Genomic DNA, 18,129 nt, shown 5'->3' with positions numbered 1-18,129 from the left:
AGGAAATATTTGTGTACCTCAACATATGGTTCCACCAATGAGAAGTTCTGGAGAACTGTGTAGTGTGCTTTATTGAAGTAATCGTTTCCCGTACCAATATATGTTTTCTTCCCAAGTGTTCTCTTACCACTGAGTCTGCCCTCGTGTCAAGATTCAGGAATGCCAATTGGGTCAAGGTCTGGAATAAAGTCAACACAGAACTCTATGTCCTCCTCTGTTCCGTAGCCCTTGGCAATGCTTCCTTCTGGCCGGGAACGACTATGGACATATTTCTTTAGGACACCCATGAATCTCTCGAAGGGGAACATGTTGTGTAGGAACACAGGACCGAGAATACGAATCTCTTTGACCAGATGAACTAGGAGGTGTGTCATGATATCGAAGAAGGATGGAGGGAACACCAACTCAAAGCTGACGAGACATTGAACGACATCATTCTGCAGAGTAGCTAGTTGCTCTGGATTGATTGCCTTCTGAGAAATTGCATTGAGGAATGCACATAGCTTTACGGTGGCTAGACGTACGTGTGGAGGTAGAATTCCTCTTAAAACGACCGGCAGCAATTGCGTCATTAGAACGTGACAGTCATGGGACTTCAAGTTCAGGAATTTCTTCTCTGGCACATTAATTATTCCCTTGATATTGGAGGAGAATCCAGATGGGACCTTGATGCTGCTAAGACATTCAAACATGCTTTCCTTCTCTTCTTTGCTCAGAGTGTAGCTAGCAGGGCTTAAGTAATGACGTCCATCATCTGTCTTTTCTGGATGCAGGTTGTCTCGTTCTTTCATGCACTGCAAGTCTTGTCGTGCTTCAAGTGAATCCTTAGACTTCCCGTAGACACCCATGAATCCGAGCAAGTTCACACAAAGATTCTTTGTCAGGTGCATCACGTCGATCGCGTTGCGGACCTCTAGGACATTCCAGTAAGGTAGCTCACAAAATATGGATTTCTTCTTCCACATGGGTACGTGTCCCTTAGCATCCTTGGGAATAGGTTCGCTGCCTCGTCCCTTTCCAAATACCACTTTTATATCCTTGACCATTTCGAGTACATCATCCCCGGTTCGATTGAGAGGTTTGGTCCGGTGGTCTGCCTTGCCTTTAAAATGCTTGCCTTTCTTTCGTACTGGGTGGTTCACAGGAAGAAACCGACGGTGGCCAAGGTACACGACCTTTCGACATTTTTTCAAAAATACACAGTCAAGGTCTTCATAACAATGTGTGCATGCATTATATCCCTTGTTTGACTGGCCTGAAAGATTACTCAGAGCTGGCCAATCATTGATTGTTACAAACAGCAATGCTCACAGGTCAAAGTGCTCTTGTTTGTACTCATCCCACACGCGAACTTCTGGTTTGCTCCATAAAAGTTGAAGTTCCTCAACTAATGGCCTTAGGTAGACATCTATGTCATTGCCAGGTTGCTTCGGTCCTTGGATAAGCACCGGCATCATAATAAACTTCCGCTTCATGCATAGCCATGGAGGAAGGTTGTAGATACATAGAGTAACTGGCCAAGTGCTGTGACTACTGCTCTGCTCACCGAAAGGATTCATACCATCTGTACTTAAGGCGAACCGCAAGTTTCTAGCATCATCTGCAAAATCTGGAAATTCTCTGTCTATCGCTCTCCACTGGGATCCATCGGCAGGGTGTCTCAACATATTGTCTATCTTACGGTCTTCTTTATGCCACCGCAACAACTTTGCATTGTCCTTATTTCTGAACAGACGTTTTAATCGTGGTATTATAGGAGCATACCACATAACCTTGGCTGGAATTTTCTTCCTATGACGTTCTTTACCCTCAACATCGCCAGGATCATCTCGTCTAATCTTATACCGTGATGCCTTACATACTGGACATGCATCCAAATTCTCGTATTCCTCCCCACGGTAGAGGATGCAGTCATTAGGATATGCGTGTATCTTCTGGATTTCTAATCCTAAAGGGCAGACAACCTGTTTTGCTTCATACGTAGTGGTGGGCAATTCGTTGCCTTTCGGAAGCATCTTTTTTATGATCTTCAATAACTGCCCAAATGCCTTGTCAGATGTACCATTCTTTGCCTTCCATTGCAGCAATTCTAGCGTGGTACCCAGCTTTTTTTGCCCCTCTTCAGCGGTGGGATATAGCGATTTCCTGTGGTCCTCTAGCATGCGCTCGAACTTGGCTTTCTCTTTATCACTTTCACATTCTCTTTGTGCATCACGGATGGCATCACCAAAAGCATCATCGCCCCGATCATCTTCTGCCACCACCTCTTCTTCATTATCTCCCCCCATTGCAACATCATTGAAGCCACCGTACTGAGCAATAATATTGGCATGGTCCAATTCTTCTTCTTCTTCTTCTTCACCTTCATCCATTATAATCCCGCTTTCTCCATGTTTGGTCCAACAAATGTAGTTTGGTACGAAACCTGACTTTAATAAGTGTGAATGAAGAGTTCTTGAGTTAGAATATTCCGTCAAATTCTTGCACACGGCACATGGACAGCACATGAAACCGTCCCTCTTATTTGACTCGGCCACACTTAAGAAATAGTGCACGCCATTAATGAACTCTTCGGAGCGCCGATCGGCATTATACATCCAATTACGTGTTACCATCTGCATTAAATATAACATATATATTATGAAAAAAATGCACACATATAGTTTCTCATCTTATTGCACAACATGTCTAAGATACATAGTTGATTAATTTAGGAAAGCTTGGCTACAACAAATACAATCGCAACTAGCACTAAAAAAACCAAAACTAAAATGCACTTAAGCAACATAATTAGTTCGCGTCCGATCCCAACTATAATAGATAGATCATTCGCTTGATCAACATCATTGAACTCCTTTCGTCGGCTCACTGCCTCACCACCTTCAGCCTCAACCACCTGTGCAAAAGATTTCTTAATGTGTTCAATGTATTCTTCCTCCCAGTACCAACCTGTACATCCGCCGGTACCGTCCCACTGAAATTAAAAGGGAGAATCAAAAGTTTAATTAATATCATTTAAAAAATTATGCACATATATAAGCAAATGTCTGGAAATAACTCACATTACGATCTGGACACTTGTAGAATATACGACCCTTGTTTACTCCCTCTTTCGACACTTTGTACTCCATCAAAATCTTCTGCCCACACTTGCCACAAGTAATGAGAGGGAGTTCCGGACGGTATCGCTTTTGAACCCGTTGAGAGACCGAAGACCCGGTCACGGTTGCCATCTACTATCCACACTCAATTTTTAAACAATTATAAATTCCACATTTACTAGTAAACATGTATGATACAATGGACATTATATGTAGTAATAAAAATAAATCAAGTGATATTAACAAACCAATTAATTTGAACTATACTACTTTCTAAGATCATAAAAATATACTATAATTCATTCTTGCAAACTACATTTAAAACTAGGTCAACCATGAAATATATATATATATATATATATATATATATATATATATATATATATATATATATATATGGATACTAATTCATGTGAATGATTCAAAATAACAAAGTGGATTTGAGCTAAAAAATGATGGGAACATCACAAGCCAAAAACAACATGAAAAAGACAAGAAAGGCTGAAGTTAGTCACCTCCAAGCACGAAGAGACGATGACGGAGTCGAAGAAGATCACGATGGGCGTTGAAGATGAAGAACAAATGAAGAACAAGCAAGAAGAAGCTCCAAGAACAACAATGATGCTCTCGGTTTCAAATGGGCAGAGAGGAGGAGGGAGCCGGCCTATAAACCGAAACTTTAGCACCGGTTCAGGGCAAAAACCGGTGCTAAAGGGTTTGCCTCGGCCCGTGGCTCTGGCCGGTGCTAAAGGGTCCCCTTTAGCACCGGTTTGTAACACGAACCGGTGCTAAAGGGTCCCTGCCCCGACAGCACCTGTCAGTAACCGTTGGGCAGGACCCTTTAGCACCGGTTCGTGTTACGAACCGGTGTTAAAGGGGTCTTTAACCCCGAGCCGCAAAGAGGCCGAGGTTTTTGGCCATTTTGAGCATCGACCAATGCCTCATTCTGTAGTAGTGCTTCCAACCGCCAGTTTTGTTTTATTTATTATTTATTATCATTCAAAAAATATTATTTATTTATTTATTTATTTATTTATTTAAGGTTTGGCGTCTCTCGCTTGGGTTTGTTTTTTTTTAATTACCTAGTATAACACAGATACTCACAACGTACACATGCTTACTTTTGTGAATACATGTACGTAGATCTTATCTCTATGAATATCTCTGAAGAACTGAGCTAGCCGATCCACGAAGTCATTGTAGGTGTCTCGTTCTCGATGAAGACGTCGTCTACCCGCTAAAAAAATAGGACCGTTAAATCCTGCAACATCTCACGTCTGAGGATGATTCCTAAAACCTTCTTGGGAGCAACTATACTGATTACTTTAGGTCAATTCATGTTTCTCTCTATATATATAAAAAAAACAATATCGATGATGCATATACTTACTAGCACATTTGCTCCTATGCTTTCTCGGTTTTTTTTACATGGCATATTAGCTTCGTCCTAATAAGTTAAATATTTTTTTTTATCTTCAACCATCATTTTAGATCCGATTCAATCTCAAGTCAGACCCGATTCTACACAAATACATCCAATTTCAACCAGACCCAATTCAATCAAGTTAGAACCTAGTTTCAACAAAGACACACAGCAACAACCCGTTCCAACCACACCCAGTTTCAAGTTATAGCATGTTATTATTTATAGCCAGGATGACAACATGCCAGACCCGGAAAAAAAAAAGCAAGTTATAGCCCGTTTGGTCTAGTTCTTTGTTTAAAAAAAAAATTACACGGTACAACACACGCGCATTCACCTATATGAACACACGTACATAAACTCTATCCCTATGAGCACCTTCGATGGACTGAGTCAGCAGATCTCGAGATTTACGAAGTCACCATAGGCGTCTTGCTATCGACGGAGACGTTGCCTACCAAACATAGCGCCGTTAAATCCTGGAATGAATCTAAAAAAATGAACACTCATGCCAAATCAAGAACTTGAACCCAGATGAGCAGGTTCCACCACACAAAACTCAACCAGCTGATCTATGATCAGTTCACCGTTTGGTCCGGTTCTGACTATTCTAATTGCAAATTCTGAACCCGTTTATAGTGTCCACACGATACTATCCCCATATATAACTCATTGTTCCAAAAAAGGTTACACTAAGTTGCAAATAACATCCTTCATATATATACACACTTTTTTCTTTTCTAAAACACAATGCAGACTCAAATGCTCAAATATATCCATGCATGCTTATCTTTATCTTTATCTTTATGTGCATCTCTGAAAGACTTGGTTAGATAGCAGATCTTGAGATTGATGAAGTCACTACAGTTACCTTGCTATTAACATGTATGTCTCACTGAAAGGATCTAATTGGCCTAGAGGGGGGGATGAATAGGCGTATCTTAAAAACCTGAAACTCAAAAGCTCAAGTTGCGGAAGTTAAATGCCTGCCGGTACTACCGACAGTTTGGGCCGGTACTACCGGTGTAAGACAGCCAGTACTACCGACGCAACTGTTGGTACTACCGACGCCCTATGAGAGCTACGAAATCAGAGTAGATTAAGTTTTGATTTCAGATCTGAGAGTTACCCAACTCTCCAAGATGTAGTAGAGGATGATGTTGAAGTTCCCTTGGCTTGGTTCTTCTCCAAAACGTAGATCGGCCCTTGTTCACCTATGAAAGGGAGTAGAGAGGAAGAACACGAAGAACACAAGAACAAGGGTAGTCGATGCTACCTCCACAGCAAGACAAGATATTTTTCCCGAGGTTCGGCAATCCCCACAAAGGAGTTCCTACGTCCCCGTTGTTGAGGTGACCACGAAGGTCCGACCACTTAGGTCTCCTCCCTCAAGCAACCACACAGGTTAGCTCAAGATTTCCACTAAGAATCAAAGGGTTATACAAACACTTCGGGGTGCCCTCACAAATGAATCAACACGGGCAACCACGAAGAACGCCTAGCCGGCTAGGGTTCCAAGAAACCAAGGGTTTAGGGTTTAGGGTTTAGGGTGACTCAAGTAACCAAGTAACAAATGCAAACCAAACCGGCAAGACGAAGAATCCAAGTGCTCAAGTCACAAATCGAAGCTCCCAACTCTCTAATCTCACTTCTCTAGCTCAAATCTCTCAAGGAGTGAAGTCTAGGAGCAAAGAGGGAGAGAGAGTGGGTGAGACAAAGCTTAGAGACTGTTTTCTCAGATGTAGAGTTGAAGGAATAGGAGAGCTAACGGTTAGAAATGAGGGAAGAGCTATTTATACATAGGTCCTGAACAACTGCCGGTACTACCGGGGCAACCACCGGTACCACCGGCTACCTCAGATCTAACGGTAAGAAGTCTCTAGGATTTGCGAGAAATAAGCCTACCGGTACCACCGGGCTTTTGTCGGTACTACCGACCATTGCCGGTACCACCGGTGGAAGGCCGGTACCACCGGCAGTTCAAATCTCCGCAACCAAAGTCAGCGCAGATTTGGCCTGCCGGTACTACCGACGTTTCACACCGGTACTACTGGTGCTGGCCGGTACCACCGGCCCGAGCCCGGTACTACCGGTAGTTCATTTTCTCGCAAAACTCAGAAGAAGGACTGGCACTGCCGGTACCACCGGCCCTGAGGGTTGGTACTACCGGGTCACCCTGGCAGAGAAGAAAAATCCTAGTTGTTTCATGCGTGCAAGTGTGTCTCTCAAGCGCAAGAGCTAAGTTGACCTGAGCACTCTTATCCTCATCTTACCAACTCAATTTGCATCCCTCTTGATAGTGCGGCGTTTCCTATAACTCAAGCAAAGAATAAAAACTTTGTAGCCACTTGAGTCGAAACACCGTTCATCCATTGGAAATTTAGGGATGCTATAATTCACCAAATGTTTTCGTTCAATTCCATCAATGGACTAACACCTGTAGATTATGCTCGATAAACATGTTAGTCCCTAATTTGGTTGTCATTAATTATCAAAACCCACACCGGGGGCGAATGCACTTACACTCACCTACACCCGGAAAGAATAGAATTGTTAAATCCTATAAGAAATCTAGAAGAATGCAAGCACTCACGTCAAGTCTAAGATTTTCAACGCGAGTCTAACATAGAGGTACGTTAAATCCTCGTTATGGGTATGACAGTCCGATTAACCCCTCAACTGATTCTCTAAATCAGCCGGAGCTCACAGACTACACCCGTCGTGTATGCTCGCGCGTGCACTCGACGCTATTTGTAGATGGCTTGGTGGGCCTCTAAGGGAATGCATGGGTTCGTGGAGAAAGGACTGATTGATCAGATTGATTGGAACCCTAGGCTAGCATAGTGCTTTCCCCCTATAACTCTCTCTCTCTCTCTCTCCATCCATTGTAAGAACTCTCATTTTGAGCATTCCTAACATAAAGAACACTATTGTTGTACGTAGGGTTTAGAGGTCCGAACTAGGATAAATGCCTCGCGTTTTGAGTGCTCGAGGCCACCAGAGGCACATGCATAGTGGCGAAATTAGACCAAATTTGAGGGTGATGCACTTACCTTATGAATGCATAAACATGTCTATTGGGGATGCATATATGATAAAATTTTAATCAATCCTACTATTTTTATACTTTTTGGGTGGTGCATTAGCACCCATTACAAACTACCTACCTTCGCCCCTGCACATGCATCGACCCACATCAAACAATCCGATGACTATCGTGGTTACGAACCCCCGATTCTGAATAAAGAGTGTAAGAAACCAATAAACAGGTTGACTGATGCTTAGTTTGCGTACATATATACTCTTACCCTAAAATGACATAGCATTTAGATAGAAACATGAGTAATTATATAAGAGTGTACATCACGAAGACAAGACACTTCCAATTACGACGTTTCCCCTAACGTACTTATTATTGTAAAACGGCCGAAGTAGAAATTTATGCTTAGTTTCCATCGACAGTTAGTTAATAAGCAACAACTAACATGGTTTGTTCTCATCGTAAAAATAAGGGTCTGTTTGGATCTATTAGCACTAATAATTAGTAGCTAAATTAATACTAATTGATCTAAGTAGACCTGGTAATAAACCTACTAATTATTAGCTGGAGGGCTACTAACTATTAGTTCTATTAGCAAGAGTTGCTAATGAGTGATAATAGTTCATAGACACCTTTAACTCACTATCCAACCACCTATTAGTAGGTGGATCCAAATAGACCCCTGCTAAAAATTAGTAGCTAAAGATTAGGAACGGTTAGTTATTAGTTAGCTAATTTTTAGTGCTAATGAATCCAAAAGGGCCCTAAAACTAGAGATTGAGTATCTAGCTTGTGCCTTGTAACAATGCAACTCTACATGCCAGATGTAATTATTTATACCATTTAAGTCACTATATTAATCATTAATGTTTAAATTTCTGAAAAAGTATTTTAAGCATCTGGTTTGTCGAGTAGATAAGGCAAAGCATAATTTGGAATGAAGGGCGTACCTGTTAGCGTCAGATGTATATAGGATTGCCCTTATATTACTAGGTAGAAAAACTACTCGTTAGTTTGGTTCCACCATCCGGTCTATTTACATGAGCAGAGTATTTATATATTTTCAATAAAATTTCTATTCGGTTTTAAACATGAGGGTGTTATGAATGATTAGGCTAAGCCAACTAACCTCGCTGCAGGAAACAAAGTATCATCACCAAGCAGTATGTGTAAAGACAAGGGGAACACAGATAAAACCCTGCTTGGCATGACACAGGGAGATTTTAAGCCGGTAAGTTATCTATATTATTTTTTTCCTCTTATATACATTATGTTTAGATACATAGTAAAATAAATATAGTTACAAAAGTCAAAACATTTTATAATTCGAAATGGAGAGAGTAGTTTTCATATCATGTCATGTCATATGGAAATCACTTTGGAAATTAGTGTTCTCAGTGCACTAAGGGTCTTTTTTGATCATCTGAAACTGAAGTTTATAGATGGACTAAAGTTTAATCCAAGATACGTATTTGCTTAAGTTTATCTACCAAATCTGCAAGTCATTCAATAATGTTTTTCTCTCACAATAAATCAGCAAATAGTATTTTCAGCCATAACTTTTCTGCCAAGCGAACAAACAGCTCGCATTTGTCAATTAATGAATTAATTGCTGGTTGGGTTGAAAACTAAAAACTAATCCGCTTTTAGGTGAGATTTAACTACTCGAGCAAAAGATTAAGTTCAAGTTGTTTCGCATACAAGGCAAAGTTCAAAGTAGAGTTCTGCCATTAGTCTTGAGTATATGTGTTCGTATCAGTAATCAGTGCAAGTCTGTTTAGGTCTCTTTGGCAATGTTTTTTTTTTGGCAACACTCAATCTTATTTGAAGCAATAGCGTGTAGACTCTTTTTAGGCCATATAATGATGACGTGCCCCTGTTTTGTGTTTTTTAGCACTCACAATGCAAGACTCTATTACAGAGTCCAAGACAATTAATTACATATTATTTATGGTATTTTGCTGATGTGACAGCATATTTATTGAAGAAAGAGGTAAAAAAAATAAGACTCCAAGTCTTATTTAGGCCAGTCTCAATGCAAGTTTCATGAGAGTGTCATGCGCATTAAATAGGGTGCCACATAAACAAAATTGCTGACTTGACAGGGTTATTAAATGAAGGAGTTTCATCAGATGAGAGAAGAGTTTCATCCCCATGAAACTCATATGGCTCGGTTACCTAGTTTATATCTTAGTAATTGTGTCATGAAACTATGCATTGAGACTGGTCTTAGACTCTAAGTCCACATTGTTCGAGGTAATAAATAACTTTAGACTCCATGATAGAGTTTGCATTATGAGTGCCCTTATTGGCACTAAGTTAAAAGTTTGCATGTTAATGACCTTCGAAAGCATCAAAAGGCGAGAGGTTATTTTTGAAGGGAAACTATACGTTTTTGGGACCTTGGCACTCCGTGGTTAAAAGTTAAAACCTCTAAGGGGCCCCAATGGTTTTGGACTTGAGTAGGTTTTAAAAAGGCATCCAACTTTGACAAAAACGATGTTCAACAGAATATATGACCATGCTCCTTTTAGACTCTTTAAATTCCATGGGTGGCGTAGCTACCGAGATCAATGCTGCGATATCTAGGTCTTGTTTAGTTCACCCCAAAACAAAAAACTTTTCAAAATTCTCCGTCACATCAAATCTTGCGGCATATACATGGAGCACTAAATATAAACAAAAATAAAAACTAATTGCATAGTTTACCTGTAAATCGCGAGATGAATCTTTTGAGTTTAGTTACTCCATGATTGGACAATGTTTGTCAAATAAAAACAAAAGTGCTATGGTCTCAAAAACCAAAAAGTTTTGGGAACTAAACAAGGCGCTAGCTTGTTCTCCCTGATTTAGAACGATTGCTCGATCTTAAGTGTACTTTAATTATTCCTTCTGCACTGGGGTATACCCTATGAAGGGCTGCTGCTGCTGGAACATGCTCCTTTGAAGCAACAGCTTGGTCAGATCACGCATAGATTCTGACAATGACCTGAAAAGGATTTCCCATCAGCTATGAAATGCTGCGGTTGTGTAGGCTACCCCTTGTGCGACGTCTTAACCTTGAAGAAAGGAGATAGATTGTTTGCAAGGCATGCAATTTCAAGCTGCTTGGTGCATTTCATCATCTTAAAAGACCCCAAAAATCTAACGATCGAATAGTGAACCCAGTTCATCTATGCAGATGAGCGCCAAGATCAATGGGGCAGCAGCAGCTGCTGCATTCCTGCTCTTCTACACTCACCTCTACTTCCCAACCACTGTTCATCTCTACTCCTCAGCCACTCCATTGCTTGGAGCCCTCGTTAATCTTACAACGCCTTCCCTTCCATTATACCCGTTTTCGGTTGATTCCACCTCTACCCATCATCAGTATGACTGTAAATACAACCCGCTATGCGACGACTTCCCACCGGATTTTCCCCCGCCCGACATACCAGCAGTGTCCATCTTCTGTGTCGATCCCAATGGCTGTTGTGAATTCACAACCGTGCAGGCGGCGGTCGATGCAGTTCCAAACCACAGCAGCAAAAGGAATGTTGTGTGGATCAACAAGGGCATCTACTTGTAAGCAGTTCTCCTTGTTCGGGCTTCTACATAGAGATTTCCTTTCCAGAATTCAGCATTATATTGCTCTGTTACTGAGTGTACTGCTACTGAAGCTGCAGTGTTGTTGCAGTGAGAAGGTGACAGTCCCAGCATCCAAGCCCAACATCACATTCCAAGGGCAGGGGTTCGACCTGACAGCGATCGCGTGGAACGATACTGCCAAGTCGGCGAACGGCACATTCTATAGCGCCTCAGTCTCTGTTTTCGCATCAGGATTCATTGCGAAGAACATAAGCTTCATTGTAACTGCCTAGATGCTGCACAATGTATTCGGCTAGGTTGCAGGCTTCACCTTGGATTATATTGATAAATCTCCTGATCATTTGACACCAGAATGTAGCACCAATTCCAAGGCCTGGCGCTGTCGATGCACAGGCAGTGGCAATCAGGATCAATGGTGACCAAGCAGCATTCTGGGGTTGTGGCTTCTTTGGAGCGCAAGACACACTCCATGACGACAGAGGCCGGCATTACTTCAAGGAATGTTTCATCCAGGGCTCCATTGACTTTATCTTTGGAGATGCTAGGTCACTCTATGAAGTGAGTGAAGAAATAATTAAAAAAGGATTGCAAAATAATGTATTGAAGTTACCAACTGCTCTTTTACCTTTTTGCTCTCCAGAATTGCAGATTGATATCTATTGCAGACCCAGTGCCTTCAGGGCAAAGATCAATTACTGGTTCAGTCACTGCACATGCCCGGGTATCAGAAGATGACAACACTGGCTACTCATTTGTCAATTGTAGCATAGGTGGCACCGGTTGGATATGGCTTGGACGAGCATGGAGACCATATTCTCGGGTCATCTTTGCCTACACATCAATGTCAGACATCATAGCTTCTGAAGGATGGAATGACTGGAATGACCACACAAGAGATCAGTACGTGTCCTCCAATGTTATTTTTGATTATCTGCAAAACAGAAAGTACATTGACATCAGCTTTTGTGCAATTTGAATTTTCAGGACTGTATTTTATGGAGAGTACAAGTGTACAGGTGATGGTGCAAACCTGGCAGATAGAGTGCCTTATGCTCAGAAGCTTAGTGATGTGCAAGTGTTACCTTACCTGAACACATCTTTCATCGATGGAGATCAATGGCTGAAACCATACTGTGACTCACTAATATCTGCTTGAAGCAATTCTAGGCAAAGAGCCAGGTCACAGACTTGAAACAGGGAAAATAGAACATCTCATGCTTTGATTTTTCTCACATCATAGTCATAGAATCAAGAATTACAATTGTGCAAAGATAATAAATATTTGGTACATATGCTGTTTTCAACAAATATTACACAAAAGCATGTCATCATCTACATTCGAACAGCACATGAGAATGCAATATGCATTAATGCTAGGGGAGAAAGGAGGCAACTTCAGGCGTTGCATTACAATATTTGATCCTTGCATAACATACAATAGTTGACTAATATCAACATCCTATTTGCAAGAGTTGTCATGTTGTAATCAAAATTGAGCAGATCTCATCTTCCTGTATTCAGATTGCTTCCAACTACTATGCCTAGAATGAAATCTCACTTGGTGCATGGAATGTTCTTCCTCTGCATATGGCTTCTAGATTCTCTCCAGCATAAGAACAAAGCGGAGAAACTTCAACTCCTGGAAATACAGGCAATGTTTTAACAACAATCAATGAGTTCCCATCTAAAATATTCTTACTTTGCTGACAGATTCCAAAACACATATATTAGGGCTGCAATTACCTGTCATATACAAGGGCACAGAATGAGTCAAGAAGCCACCTGCAGCAACCACCCATCGGCTATGAAGCCGAAGCAGCATTAACCTGGCACTATCAGGAGTGTCATAAGTTGCACCATTAGCATTCTTCACTGGCGCAAATTCCTCCTCACGCAAAACCTGTAAATTTAGGTGTGAACAAGCTCCGATACAATATTTCCAGATGATAACTACTATGTGCTTTTAGAAATGAGATGAAGAAGAACACGGATTTATTTTGAGCAATAGTTCATAAAAAATCAAACCTCAAAAAGAGCTGTCGAAGGAGAATAGTTGAACACATCAAATATAAATTGTTCAAGCTTTAAGCCTGATGTGTACCCATGGACTGAAGGAATTCTCTTCTCGGCTAGATGGTAACTGCACACAAACAATGGATAAAACTGTAAGCCAACATTCTATTATCAATTGTTGGTTTAAGATCGACAGAAATTACAGGTTCTCCAAAAAAAAAATGCAGCAATTACATTATATATTCAATAAAGGACTAAATGCAACATGAATGGATAAAGTGCAAGAATAAGGAAAAAAAAGGAATACTCACATGCTATCCTTTTCAAGACTGTTTGTCACTTGGTTCAGAAAATCCAAAGTGAACATATGCAAGCAGACCTATGAAATAAAAGAAATACACAATTATTAGTGCATATATAGGGGGGGAGGGGAGGGGTGTAGGAATTATACATTGCTCCAGCAATAACGAAGGCGACCAGTAGTTTGATTGATTTCAGTTGTCATAGCTGCATCCATTTCACTGTATTCAACTACAGAGAGGGGTCCACCCTTTCCACGCTGAACAAATACTCCAACTTTCTCTTGTGGATATGCCTGAACAGCACAACACATAATGTAAACACTCATTGAGATACATCTTTCAAGCAAACTGCCAATCTACTAGGCACAGGGCCCTACCTTCCTGACAACCTTAGCAGCAGCAGATGCACCTCTGTCAATAAAGTATCCTAGGAATGTTGGATCTGCAACACGGACCTGTATCAAATAAATTAATTACGAAATTAAAAAATTAATTATTTAATGACAATAAAAAAAAAGGTAGGCTCCATGACATAAACTGTATAAAAAAACATACTTACCAATACATTATCAACTCCATAGCAATCTACATACTTAACACCTTTTGCAGCCATATCATCGAGCAACCTTTTAGATTTTAGAGCTGGGTGCAGCCAAAGAAAAAAAAAACAAGCAGAAATTCATGACTAACATTAATAGCATACATTTATGATTTACTGCATCATGATTTAGGGGATTACCAGCATATACTCCACCATTGCCATCGGGAGCCTTTGCTACCTGGTTTTCAGCATAATGTTGCAAAAGAAAGATGGAATTACTACAGAGATCCACAATCTGGAGTCATTGCTAGTTCAACCCATTCAGCGTAATGGATTGATGCCATAACATTACACTCTAAATTAATTTCTCTTCACATAAACAGAAACAAGAGGTACCTTGTATGGTGTCTCCATAATAAATCTTCCATCATGAGATACACATGGAACAGTACCCTGCTGGAAAAATGTCACCTGCGAAGACACGAATAAAATCAGCTGTAATTCTTATAGTAATATTTAGGAAATTCTTGTGTCGAAGCCAAAGAATCTCTGATCACAACAAAGAATCATGTAATTATTCTTACTTGATTAGGCTCTAAACCAAAATATCTGTGGGTTTCAAAGAACTTTCGGGTCGCTTCATCGGTAAAGGGACTAGTCATTATATACCAGTGAATTGGCACTGTGCTACCTGGGGCTGCAAGTAGTTAAGAACAGTTTTAGCAAAGGAATTTTAAAATAAATCAAACATAAATAAACTAGTAAAAAAGCGATTAAAACTAATTTACCGTCAGTGCATTGAGCAGCCAGCTTCTGAATACACAAAATCCGTTCAGCTTGTAGTTGGAAAAGTGACTTCCTAGATGGAAGCCCGATACCTGAGCAGCAATGGGAGAGGAAATGAACACTATGAATATTTATCAATAAAAGACTTATAGAGTTTTAGGTGTTCCTCAAAAAGTGATACCATATTCTGGTAGCCAAGTGAACAAACAAATGCAGATGACACATGCAAAATTATTATCCTCACATCGATCACAAGGAAATTAAGAGAACATGGGATGGTGTAGTATATTGTTCTATTTATAATCTAAAATGACAATAAAATAAATCTGTAAAGTAGACATTTGCCCCCAAGAAAGGTTCCCTTTTAGGTCTATTTCGTAGCACTAGTTGAAGAAAGCAAAAGTAAGAATCAATGGCTTGGGTGGAAAGACTTACTGAAACATCCCTTAGGGTCAGAACTGCCAAGCCTAGTCCCCTGTCCACAATTGATATAAAAAAACAAAGAGCAAAGTATATGAGTGTTTTCCACCATACTGTAGTACGTAACATGGACAACCAGATAGCAATCTTAGAGCATCTCCAAGAGTCTTTCTAAAACTCTCTCCCTAAATCATCATTTGGAGAGATATCGGTATAAAAATCATCTTCTATATCTTTTCACTCTCCAACAGTTTTTCTATATCTTGTGTGCACTCTAGAGAGTCATTCTCGTTTTCCATATTTGGCTAGCAAGAAATCCAGAATATAGGATGGCTATACTTGGATAACCGATTAAAGAAGCAGTTGGAGGGTATTTTTTCACCAAAATCTCTATTTCTAACAATTATGAAGGATATAAAGAGTCTCTTGGAGTTCCTAATTTAAAGGAACAGAAATTTTTGTGAAAAAAAAATACCCCCCCAACAGCCTCTTTAATTGGATCTCCAAATATAGACATCCTCTATTCTGGATTCTTGCTAGCCAAAGATGGAAAGGAAGAATGGCTCTCTAGAGTGCGCAGAAGATATACAAAAGCTGTTTGAGGGTACAAAGATATAGAAAGTGATTTATACTCAAATGACTCTCCAAATGATGATTTAGATACTAAATTTTAGAGAGCCTCTTGGAGATGCTCTTAAGTGAGTCCTAGAATACCTGGCCACCAGCCAACAAAACAACAGCTAACTTCCCCTCTGAAATGGCTCTCAAGCCCCTCCTCCACCACCTTTCTTTGTCCTCAGGAGTTCTGTCATCCACCGTGGAGACACTTGACTCCGGCACAGGCTCAAAGGTTGGTACAGGAGCACCTGTACTTGCATTAAAACGCCATCAAATATTTGCACTCACTGGAACTTATATTGCATAATGAAGCACACTAAGTGAAAGCTCACCTTGTGATCTAAGCGAGCATCGGACAATCCGATCAATCCTAGGAAGATCTAGGCTCTGAAATTTGAATCATAAAGGTTAGTCAGACACAGTCAATCAAGGAAGTTCAGTGATACCATCGCATATGAAATAACAATTGAGATCACTGCTCATTGCTCAAGGGCAACATCAGCTCAATTATGAGCACTCGGAGCCAAGGAACACACTCATGCTATAACAAAACAGCTTGCCTTTTTTATTTATTGCATTCACTCTATTTTATATGTGACATAAGTTGCATCCTAAATCCTGTCACAACTGCAACGCCAAAATGAATTGTGCCCTCTGGATCAGAGTTCAACAGAAAGAACAGATTTTTACAACGAGTCCTTCTTTAAAAGCCAAGTTTTTGTGAGGAGTCACGAGTCCTTATTTCAACAGAAAGAAGAAATCTTTAGGCGGGCCAAATCTTTATGTGGCTGCTCACCTCAATGTCCCGGATGAGGTGGTCGCGCTCCTCGGGCGCGAGCTCGTCCCAGAAGGCGAAGGCGCCCTCCTGGCCGTAGTCCTTGAGCCTCTCCAGTAGCTCCTGCGGCGGCGCCGCGCCCCACCTCCCCGCCGCCGGGGCCGGCGCCCGAGCCGCCACCACCATCTCCGTCATCTCTCAAGCCGCAGCAGCAACCCCCACCGAGGAAGAGAGATGACGACGAGATCTACGACACGACTGGGCAGTGATGATCTACGGCGGGTACGATCCGATCTCGGGGCCGCCGATTAATTAGGACGAGGCTGACTGATTAGCGTCGTGATTGGATCGTGTCAGCGTGGGATGAGGAGACAGCAGAGGTGCTCTGCAGTCTGCAGAGTTCGGCGGTCGGCGTGGCCGGCAGATGCCCATATTCCCTCCGTTCCAGAGAATTTTCGAGCCGGGCGCTTCTTCTTAGGGGCAAAATGGTCAAACCAGCTCTGTGAAGACCACTTGCTCCGGTAGAAAATTACACATATGCATAAGATTTTGTGGCAAAATGTAAACACGAATATGATACTAGTATTTTACAATGAAGTCACTGAGGAGGTCTTTACTTAAAAAATACAAAATGCCAACTACTTTGGAATGATGAAATATAAAATATCAAAATTTTCAAGGTTTACGACCAGTGGCGGAGGACGATAAAAGTTTAAGGTATGGCAAGATCGATAAATAATCTCTCAAAATGGTTCACTGGGCATAGTGATAGTAAAGCACAAAGTACAACCATTTAGAATATAAAAAATTATAGAAAATACATGCAAAGTCAACTAACCATGTGACGATGAAGCTTTATTTACGCCTAGGCAATTGCATTTGCCTATCTTTCATGTTTTGAAATGTTTTCTTGATCTTCTCAGGATCAATTCCTTTGAATATTTCTCGCTCAATGTAGCACACCATTAAGTGATTGAGCCAAGCATCAGACATCTTGTTGCGCAATTCTGTTTTGATAATCTTCATAGCTGAAAAGACCCTTTCAACTGTTGTCGTTGCTACTGGTAGTATCAATGCTAAGTCAATTAGACGATAAACCGATGGGAAAAGAGTATCCCTCTCAAGTTCAACCATTTTTGCAGCTAGACTTGCCAAATCATAACAATCTCTAAACTCCTCAATTCTTCTCACATGAAGAATAAATGTCTCTAGTTGATCTTTTATACCCTTCTTTTCAGAATAGGAGAAATCATCAGGATATATCTCAATAAGCCGAGCTAGCTTCTGCACATCAAATTTAGAGAATGAGTCTCTCGGATCCAGACAAGAAAAGCAAACAAGCAACTCTGAAGATACCTCATTAAACCTATGATCAAACTCTGTGGTGATAGCATCTATAGCAGCATAGAAGGTATCAACATGAAAATAATGATCAGCAGTGATGTTGTTCCTGCCCCCTTTCCTTGATCTTCCAAATTTTGTTACTGATTCATTCATATTTGGTATTGGATATCATTTTCAC

The 18,129-nt window shown here is 40.8% G+C and overlaps 2 protein-coding genes across 2 annotated transcripts; one reads left to right on the top strand and one right to left on the bottom strand.

The window, feature by feature from the left end:
* Positions 10,707 to 12,442, top strand: LOC8071177 (probable pectinesterase 8). The gene is made up of 5 exons (XM_002445168.2): positions 10,707 to 11,128; positions 11,241 to 11,412; positions 11,504 to 11,710; positions 11,793 to 12,052; positions 12,137 to 12,442. The coding sequence occupies exons 1-5, from the start codon at positions 10,740 to 10,742 to the stop codon at positions 12,306 to 12,308; spliced, it is 1,200 nt and encodes a 399-aa protein (XP_002445213.1). The 5' UTR covers positions 10,707 to 10,739; the 3' UTR covers positions 12,309 to 12,442.
* On the bottom strand, positions 12,353 to 17,046 carry LOC8071176 (UDP-N-acetylglucosamine diphosphorylase 1). Its single transcript, XM_002443979.2, has 15 exons — positions 16,629 to 17,046; positions 16,165 to 16,219; positions 15,929 to 16,080; positions 15,230 to 15,269; positions 14,797 to 14,886; positions 14,593 to 14,705; positions 14,405 to 14,479; positions 14,207 to 14,246; positions 14,027 to 14,109; positions 13,845 to 13,922; positions 13,617 to 13,760; positions 13,477 to 13,544; positions 13,178 to 13,292; positions 12,896 to 13,052; positions 12,353 to 12,791 (listed from the first exon to the last, which is right to left on the bottom strand). The coding sequence occupies exons 1-15, from the start codon at positions 16,800 to 16,802 to the stop codon at positions 12,694 to 12,696; spliced, it is 1,482 nt and encodes a 493-aa protein (XP_002444024.1). The 5' UTR covers positions 16,803 to 17,046; the 3' UTR covers positions 12,353 to 12,693.

Source organism: Sorghum bicolor, chromosome 7 (assembly GCF_000003195.3).
Source record: "Sorghum bicolor cultivar BTx623 chromosome 7, Sorghum_bicolor_NCBIv3, whole genome shotgun sequence".
NCBI lineage: Eukaryota > Viridiplantae > Streptophyta > Magnoliopsida > Poales > Poaceae > Sorghum > Sorghum bicolor.
Note: the sequence above shows the minus strand (reverse complement) of the source record. Positions and strands in the feature narration are given on the sequence as shown.

Excerpts from the sequence above, each read along its gene's own strand:
- LOC8071177 (XM_002445168.2), top strand. The coding sequence starts at position 10,740 with ATGCAGATGAGCGCCAAGATCAATGGGGCAGCAGCAGCTGCTGCATTC. Across the intron at positions 11,413-11,503 it reads CGAAGAACATAAGCTTCATT|AATGTAGCACCAATTCCAAG; the intron begins GTAACTGCCTAG and ends ATTTGACACCAG. Across the intron at positions 11,711-11,792 it reads ATGCTAGGTCACTCTATGAA|AATTGCAGATTGATATCTAT; the intron begins GTGAGTGAAGAA and ends TTTGCTCTCCAG.
- LOC8071176 (XM_002443979.2), bottom strand. The coding sequence starts at position 16,802 with ATGACGGAGATGGTGGTGGCGGCTCGGGCGCCGGCCCCGGCGGCGGGG. Across the intron at positions 14,706-14,796 it reads GGCTGCTCAATGCACTGACG|CCCCAGGTAGCACAGTGCCA; the intron begins GTAAATTAGTTT and ends AACTACTTGCAG. Across the intron at positions 13,053-13,177 it reads CTTCGACAGCTCTTTTTGAG|GTTTTGCGTGAGGAGGAATT; the intron begins GTTTGATTTTTT and ends CTAAATTTACAG.